The sequence below is a fragment of the Oncorhynchus gorbuscha genome, linkage group LG11 (assembly GCF_021184085.1).
Source record: "Oncorhynchus gorbuscha isolate QuinsamMale2020 ecotype Even-year linkage group LG11, OgorEven_v1.0, whole genome shotgun sequence".
NCBI classification, from domain to species: domain Eukaryota; kingdom Metazoa; phylum Chordata; class Actinopteri; order Salmoniformes; family Salmonidae; genus Oncorhynchus; species Oncorhynchus gorbuscha.
Genome location: NC_060183.1, coordinates 47147880 through 47157143, shown reverse-complemented (window position 1 = coordinate 47157143; position 9264 = coordinate 47147880). Strand labels below are relative to the sequence as shown.

Genomic DNA, 9264 nt, shown 5'->3' with positions numbered 1-9264 from the left:
TGAATAAATCACAGGTGTGTTCCGTGTCTAAACGTGACATGCCATTCGCGTATTTCATTCAAACGTGTTTTAAAAAAATAAAATAACTCTTGAATGGACGTAAAGTGAGAAGCACTCCCACGCCAACTTGGTGTTCCTTGCCAAAGTATACAGTTCAGTTGCCTTGCACAGTGAACACGGAAGAAAGCAATTGTGATCATTCAGGTTAGTCGTATTATTTCAGAAAACGATAGTACTATTAATGGATAACCAATTCAGAAAGCTTCCAGCCGACAACGCAGTGAATACAAAGTTGTTTCTGGAGTCAGTGGCATATCTTCCACCTTTTGTTTGGTGAGTAGACCACCTGACTATCCTTGTTATTCATTAAATTGCAGTCGCTCAAACTCTCCTTCAACGATACCTTTTTATCTAGAAAATATTGTCGCTTCATTCTCTTTCTGTCTCACTATCCATGGTTGTCGAACGACATTTTGAAATAAACTAAACTTACATTGCTATTTAGTCTTAACAAAACACAGGTTTGATATGCCACGTTCATGTCATGTCGGAATTTCTGACTTGCTTACCTACTCGGAAGAGTCAGAACGAGTTATGTATATAAACCTCGGATTGCTGATGCTATGTAATTGCCAATAAGAGGGTTTGAAGCCACCAGCCGGCCATATTGGCAGTCTTCCATAGGAATGAATGGAGCTCTACAGTATTTAATTTAAATGTTTAATATAGGCTATTTAAGTAGTGACGGCAATAACATTAGAACTTTATAGAAGTTATACTAAGAAAAAAAGTTTTGTTTAGTTCATATATAAAAGTATGCATTAAGGTGGCTGTAGTAGAATAAATGTGGCAAAAACAAATGTAGACCTGAATGAATGCATTTCTATGGCTTCCAAAATATTTTATACAATGGACGGGGAGTCCCAAGATGGAGGTTTCAAAACAGAGCCCCCAGTCATCAATACTAAACTGAAATATAAATGCAACATGTAAAGTGTTAGTTTCATAAGCTGAAATAGAGGATAGCAGAAATGTTTGATGCACACAAAAGCAAATTGCTCTAATTTTGTGCACCAATTTGTTTACATCCCTGTAAGTGAGAATGTCTCCTTTGCCACGTGACAGGTGTGGCGTATCGACAAAGCTGATTAAACGGCATGATCATTACACAGGTGCACCTTGTGCCGGGCACAAAAGGCCACTCTAAAATGTGCAGTTTTGTCCCACAACACAATAGATATCTCAAGTTTTGAGGGAGTGTGCAATTGGCACGCTGACTGCAGGAATGTCCACCAGGGACTCTCAATCACGGCCAGTTGTGATACAGCCTGGATCCGAACCAGGGTGTCTGTAGTGACGCCTCTAGCACTGAGATGTAGTGCCTTAGAATGCTGCGCCACTCGGGAGCCATTGACCTAGGTGAATAATAACATTATGTGGAGTGAGTACAGCGTTATAATTACTTGGTCAATGTCAGACTTGCAAAGATTACTATCACCCATACTAATAAAGTACCATAATGGAATTTTGAATGAGCCGCAAGTATCTTTGTGGATGGTTCAATCATAGGCTCATCTTGGGATTTAAATGGGATATTGTCTGTTGTAACAACCTTGCACAATGTTGTTTTGATATCTTGGTAATTTCAATGAATAGTCTAGGCATACGGTTTACGAATCTGATTTTAATTAAGTATTGTATTAAGGTAGTGAAACCAAAGGAGTGAAACCCCAGCACAAGAGGAACCATGTGAATGTGGGTTTGTATGGAGCTGCTGTAGCCCCTCTCTTTCCTCCCACACTACACACTGCATTGACCTCCTTGTGACTTCAGATTATATGAATGGACCCTTTTCTCTATTGATTGCCCAACAAGAAACAATCATAGAATTCCCATAAGCATTGTGGGAGAAAAATTCAATTTATAATCTTTTCCTCCCCCCAAGGTGTCCAGCTACGTCCAAGATGCTGAGTCTGCATATACTCACAACTGCTTGATTGCATTTCAATTCAATGTTTCATTCCTCTCCTTCTTTCCAGACTGCCTGGGGTCAAAAGTATTTGCTCCTATCAAATCAGACATCAGTGGCAATATAACAGTAAGCATGTTTTCCACACACTGTAATTGTGCCTTGTGTGTAACCCTACTGCAACTTACGTCTATAACTAATGCCTAAGCCTTAACATTTGGATGGTAATATTTTCCTTCCAGAAAATCCGAGGTGTGTTTGACAAGGACCCTGCCAAGTATGCAACTCTACAGCAGATAGTGGAGGCAGAGAAGGAGACACGTGGCACAGAGTGGCCCAAAGTGGGAGCCACCTTGGCCCTAATGTGGCTGAAGAGGTGAGCTCAGAATCATCACATCTGAATGTGTTAGAGGTTTGTACTGCCTAAAGGCCGTGAAATTGTGTGTTTATGCCTAGATAGAGACCTACACTTCATTAATAATGGTGGGACTGAAATCAGGTGAGTTAAGCTGATTGTCCTCTCCCACAGAGGTCTCTGTTTCATTCAGATCCTGCTGCAGAGCTTGGCAGACGGAGAGAAAGACGAGAACAACCCTCACCTCATCCGTGTTAACATCACCAAAGCCTACGACCAGGCCCTGAAGAAATACCACGGCTGTCTCGTGCAGAAGATCTTTAAGGTGAGACCATGTGACTAGTCATGTGGTAGCATAGTCTTGACGTCCTTTGACCCTTGACCGGGTTTTCTACTTAACCCTGGTGCTCAAGCACCTCTGAGTGTATTGCTTTCATATTGAACTTCATTCACCCAAAGCGAAACATGTATAAATATAATAACTGAAAACTACATAATTGAATTTGAGTGTGTATGAACTGCTTAGTGAAGGTGTACTATGTAACAGACCTGGGTTCAAATACAATTTAGGGTATTACTTTCAAAGACATTTGGAAGTAAGTATTTAGAAAAGTTTTATTTGAAAAGGCAAGTAGTTGAATATGGGAATACATTTGGAAATACACTTGGAAAGTATTTGAAAATACTCAAATACACTGACTCAAATACACTCCCATGCATTAAACCAGGTATTTGAAAATATACAATCTTCCGAAAACATCTGAAACCGTATCTCTTCAAAGAAGAGTGGATTTTAAATAATACATCTCACACACACACACACACACACACACACACACACACACACACACACACACACACACACACACACACACACACACACACACACACACACACACACACACACACACACACACACACACACAAAGGCACATATTTTCCTACTAGTACTGACTTTGCCAATAACTTCTTTATTGAGAAAAATGTACTTAATACAACTGTGATATGTTGTTGTCCCACCGAGCTGTCTTAAGATGAATGCACTAACTGTAAGTCGCTCTAGATAAGAGCGTCTGCTAAATTACTCAAATGTAAACTAATATTTGAAAGAGGTATTTGAAAATACTTTCAAATAGTAGGCTATTTATAGGAAATTATGGTAACCCTTTACTTGACACCCAGCATCATAACACTTTCTGACACGGTCATAACCATGTCATAATTTCATAACTGATGTAATATGGTCATAACACTGTCATGACCCATACATTGACACCTGTTGTGACTTATATTGCATTATTTTGTGGCTGGTTATGACACCTACATAAGGGTGTTAAAACTCACATTTCTTTAGATGTATTTTCTCCCTGCCAAGAAGTTTCCTTTCATTTGAAAGTTTGTTTCTTAAGTCCTTTGTTGTTGTTTGAAATCATATTTTAAATAAGTTGACACTGTCATGAAGCATTAAGACCATCCTGTGTCACTTGGACCAAGAAAATACACTTTATGACACTGTCAAGGATTATGACCGTCATATGACTGTCTGGTTTATATGATTATCACGTACATGCCCTTATGTCAGTCGTCAGTCACCAAGAGGGTGTCTTGTCCTGCTCCTGAAATCTGCTCCAGCATTCATTCCTGTCATCCGGAACAGAGCATTTGGGTAGGTTGCATGTCTGACATCAATGTGTGTGCAATTACATTGATAATTTAATACGGTAAATTTCAGAAAATGCTTCAAATAACATAAACATACTGTTGAGGCTATGGTGTAATGAACTGTTTTGCCTTGTGTGGTGGGTTTTGACACTCTTATGTAGGTGTCATAACCAGCCATAAAATAACGCAATATATATCACAACAGTCCTAAATATATGACAGTGTTATGACCATATTATAACAAGTTATGTCAGCTGTTATGACATGGTTATGACCTCGTCAGTTGTACAACTCAATGCATTCAACTGAAATATGTCTTCCACATTTAACCCAACCCCTCTGAATTAGAAAGGTGCGGGGGGCTGCCATAATCGGCATCCACCTCTTCGGTGCCCGGGGAACAATGGGTTAACTGCCTTGCTCAGGGGCAGAACGACAGATTTTTACCTTGTCAGCTTGGGGATTCGAACCAGCAACCTTTCGGTTACTGGCCCAACGCACAGTGGCCAAGTAGGCTACTGTGGCTATTTGATCATAATGTAGGCCTACCAGAGTGGCCTACCATCAAAAACAACACTTTAACATGGAAATAGCTGTTTTATCATTCAGCCTACAGAAGCAGCCAATGTGTGGTGTTCAATGTTGGCCTACATTCCATGAGACATTCCATGAGAACATGCAGGGCTTGACATTAACCTGTTTATCCTTCAGACAAGGAGGTGACTGAAAATGTGATGTTTGATGCAAGAAACCTCTTTACATTTAAAAATATATATATTATTACTATACCATTATTATAGAGAATCAGACAAATTATGCTACTCTCTACCTATTGTCTATTTAGCTTATTCAAGACTGTCTCAAAATACAACACTACCCCTTTACCTGACTAGTTTTTCAAAGATGGCTAGAAAGGCACATATTTTGTGCTCTTGTAGAAAGCAATCCCTCCCCCATTGCTGACTAGAAATTAGCTATAACTGGGCTAATAACTAACTAACTAGCAAAGGATATGAACAAATGTGCACAGGTGGCTACATGCAGCTCTCACTTTGATATCAAAACAAGCTCATCTACTCGTGACGGCTCATGCTATAAACACAGTCCAGTTCAAAGTGAATGTCACAGATCCATATATGGACATGGCTGTTTATAGGCCTACTGCAGCTCTGCAGGTTATGGTGCACCGTTCTGTGTAGAGTAGGGGCCTGAGTAGTGCCTGTCACTGCAATAGAATCCTACTCCAATACACTCTGCCCACATGAACATCTCTTGCACAGTTAGTTTTGCTCTGGTATGTTACATTGAAAGTGGCTAACATTGCGTTGATTCGACCAAAATTCCCACAGTAGAGCAAAACATTGATAGTGTTAACTAAAGGGGAAAACAATACAAAATTAAGTGAAGTTCAATCTCGTGCTTCTCTGCGCGGGCTGATATTTCTTCTAAACCTGCAGCTTAGATGTAATATTGGTCATATTGTGTTATGACATTGGATGTCAAGTAAAGTGTTTGTGAAATTATCTGATAATACTTTCAAATACTTCCAATATAAGTAGTTGATTCAGGCCATATCATTTGAAAATACTCAAATACACAGAAAATAAGTATTTAAATAACATGTACTCAAATATACACGTATTTGAGTACACACACACACACAGCTGTATTTCTCCCTGTCCACTCCAGGCGGTGTTGCTTGCAGCACCCTACAAGTCAGACTTTATCAAGGCCCTGTCAAAAGGTCAAGAGGTCACAGAGGAGGACTGCATGGCTAGTGTATGCCAGTTCCTCGTCAATTTCACAGCCACTGTGGATGCCATCTATGAGATGTGCACAACGCTGAATGCAGAGCTGGACTGTAGCGTGTGATGTTGTCCCCCAAACCGGACTGCAGCAGCATCCTGCTTGTTACTTTCTTTGCCTTCTGTTTTTCGTCCTTTCTCTCAGGTGATGGGACATTCCATCTTTTGAGGGTTGAGGATTCTATTTCAAAGAAGACGTTTTCATCCGTGTCACCATTTTTATTATTACTTTTCTGTCCCTCCTTTTAAATCCCTCCCTACTGAATGTTGATAGTTTGGCCCATGATGAGTTGCTACTGGACAGAAAGTGGCATATTCCGTGTTGAGTGTTTTTTAATTCGTACAGGTCTAGCACAGCTCTTGGTGCGGTCTGATGCTGCTACACATGATTCACCACAGGTAAGAGACATTCAGAAGTGATATCCTGAGATCTGGTCAGTGTTATTTTAATACAGCATCTCTTTCTCTGTGGGAGGGGAGAATATTCCTGCTATTGATTCGCATTGCACATGACTCATAAAATTCCTACTGTAACTCTGCCAAGAAATGTGAAAAAAAAAGCTTGGTCCCAGGGATGTACTGGGCCGTACACACTACCCTCTGTAGTGCCTTGTGGTCGGAGGCCGAGCAGTTGCCATACCAGGCAGTGATGCAACCAGTCAGGATGCTCTCGATGGTGCAGCTGTAGAACCTTTTGACGAGGACCCATGCCAAATCTTTTCAGTCTCCTGAGGGGGAATAGGTTTTGTTGTGCCCTCTTCATTCTCTTGGTGTGCTTGGACCATGATAGTTTGTTGGTGATGTGAGCACCGCGGAACTTGAAGCTCTCAACCTGCTCCACTGCAGTTCTGTCGATGAGAATGGGGTGTGTGCTCGGTCCTCTTTTTCCTGTAGTCCACAATCATCTCCTTTGTCCTGGCACCACGGCCAGATCTCTGACCTCCCTATAGGCTGTCTCATCGTTGTCGCTGATCAGGCCTACCACTGTTGTGTCATCGGCAAACTTAATGATGGTGTTGGAGTTGTGCCTGGTCGTGCAGTCATGAGTGAACAGGGAGTACAGGAGGGAACCGAGCATGCACCCCTGAGGGGCCCCTGTGTTGAGGATCAGCATGGCGGATGTGTTGTTACCTACCCTTACCACCTGGAGGGTTACCCATCAGGAATTATAGGATCCAGTTGCAGAGGGAGGTGTTTAGTCCCAGGGTCCTTAGTTTATTGATGAGCTTTGAGGGGCACTATGGTGTTGAACGCTGAGCTGTAGTCAATGAGTAGCATTCTTACATAGGTGTTCTTAAGTTGTCTATGAGTGATGTTTTGTTTGCGTGGCTTTTGCATGCTTGTTTGAACAACTGAACATTTAGTTGTGTAGGGTTGCACTTCTTTCATGTCTTTTTGTGTTAACGATTTCAGTCTGTAAGAGTTTCCATTAGTGGAATCCATATTTTCAGTTCCTTCAATTTTGTCAACACAATGCCAAAAAGTATTTGGCACATACATGTACATGTCAGTTTCCTTCACTATTGGGTTGTCATACTTCATACTATTTTGAAAGCATTTATTTTTCAGAAAGGTTATTTCAGAAATTGTAATGTATTTGCTAATTGTTGGAAACTGAGGGGAGTCATTCTATAGTGTGGGTGACATCAAAATAACAAAGTCAATGCATATATTTATTAATTTGCAAGAAACATGCTTGGGTTTGTACTGTATATATACCTGGAAAATGGTTATGTGCATTGCTCACATCAAATCTCTGAATGCCCTGTAGATTTCAAATGATGAACCGAATTTATATTGCATTTTAAACATTAAAATGTGAATTGAAGTACTGTGTATTGAGTCACGGTGTCCTTCATCACTTTATACCAAAAGCCAATGGATAAAACCAGCTCCTGCCTACCTGTCATAAGAAGCAATTCACTTGTCAACCTCATGGGGGGGACATTTACCAAATAAATATGAATTCATTGACTGTGTCCTTCTCATGGGATGCAGTTGCAACTTTTATCCAATAGAGGTCACCTTCTGTTTATTTACACACAACATAAAAAATGTGTACATACTTTATGTGATCTAAATAAAATGGCATGTATTTGATAACATTTCACCCTCTACATTTACTTAGCATCTTTATTACCAATAGTTTTATGCAGTCAATGTAATGGGGTGACCGCTCTAATGAGAGAGCCTTCCCCTTTTCACCGACCCCCATTATCTCCCCTCTCTGTCCCTGAGGGACTGTGGTAGTGCTAAAGGACAGAGTGGCTCCTGTCCCTCTAATCCTTTGTGAGCGTGTGCTGTGCAGGTTGAACAGGCCTCTTAATCCTGCAGGTTTATCAGCACAGCTGCCTCAAAGCCCAGCCAGGAGCCAGGACACAGACAGCCAGGATAGACAGACAGCCTGGGAGGAACAGGAAGGGAAGCCTCCCGGCAGGGCAGACAAAAAGACCAGAGACGGGGCCTCACCGACAGCTCCACCTTTACGACAGGTCTACTCAGCACCTAAACACTGAAGAAACAAAGCTAAATCAACAGCCCCCATTTACAGCAGTAGTGTCAAACATGCGGTCCCGATCTGATTTATTGCGTCCCCATTTGTGCGCCTAACATGAATGATCTTTTTTACATACAGTGCCTTCAGAAATGATTCATACTCCTTGACTAAATCAATTTTTTTTGTGTTAGTCTGAATTCAAAATGTATTATTTATATGTTTTTCTCACCCATCTACACACAATACCCCATAATGACAAACTGAAAACATGTTTTTTGAGATTTGTGCAAATTTATTGAAAATGAAACACGTAAATATCTCATTTACATAAGTATTCACACCCCTTTGCTATTACACTCCATATTGAGCTCCGGTGCATCCAATTTCATTTGATCATCCTGTGGACCACCTGTGGCCAATTCAATTGTTTGGACAGGATTAAGAAAGAAACACACCTGTCTATATGAGGGTCCACAGTTGTCAGAGCAGAAGCTATACCATGAAGTCCAGGGAACTGTCCATAGATGTCCAAGATTTGCGTTACAACAGGACAATGACCGCAAACATACAGCCAAGGCAACGCTGGAATGGCTTCAGAACAAGAATGTGAAAGTCCTTGAGTGGCCCAGCTAATTCCATTGAAAATCTGCTTACAATCTAATTTAACAAAGCCTGAGAAAATCTGCAATGAAGAATGGGAGAAAATCCCCAAATCCAGATGTGCAGAGCTGATACATACCCAAGACGACTCAAAGCTGTAATCGCCGCCAAATGTGCTTCTACTGATTCAGGGGTGTGAATACTTATGTAAATGAGATTTATGTATTTCATTTTTAGTAAATTTGGCAAATATAAAAAATAACATGTTTTCACTTTGTCATTATGTGGTATTGTGTGTAGATTGGTAAGAATGTTTTTATTTTGAATTTGGGCTGTAAACAACAAAATGTGGTATAAGTCATGGGGTGTGAATACT

At 40.7% G+C, this 9264-nt stretch overlaps 1 protein-coding gene across 1 annotated transcript; it reads left to right on the top strand.

Annotated features, from left to right (window-relative positions):
- Positions 1-93: 93 nt before the first annotated feature.
- LOC124047674 (glycolipid transfer protein-like) lies at positions 94-6455 on the top strand. The gene is made up of 7 exons (XM_046367984.1): positions 94-99; positions 224-328; positions 792-795; positions 2040-2098; positions 2212-2345; positions 2499-2649; positions 5676-6455. Exons 1-7 carry the CDS (start codon positions 94-96, stop codon positions 5856-5858), a joined length of 642 nt encoding a protein of 213 aa, XP_046223940.1. The 3' UTR covers positions 5859-6455.
- Positions 6456-9264: the final 2809 nt, after the last annotated feature.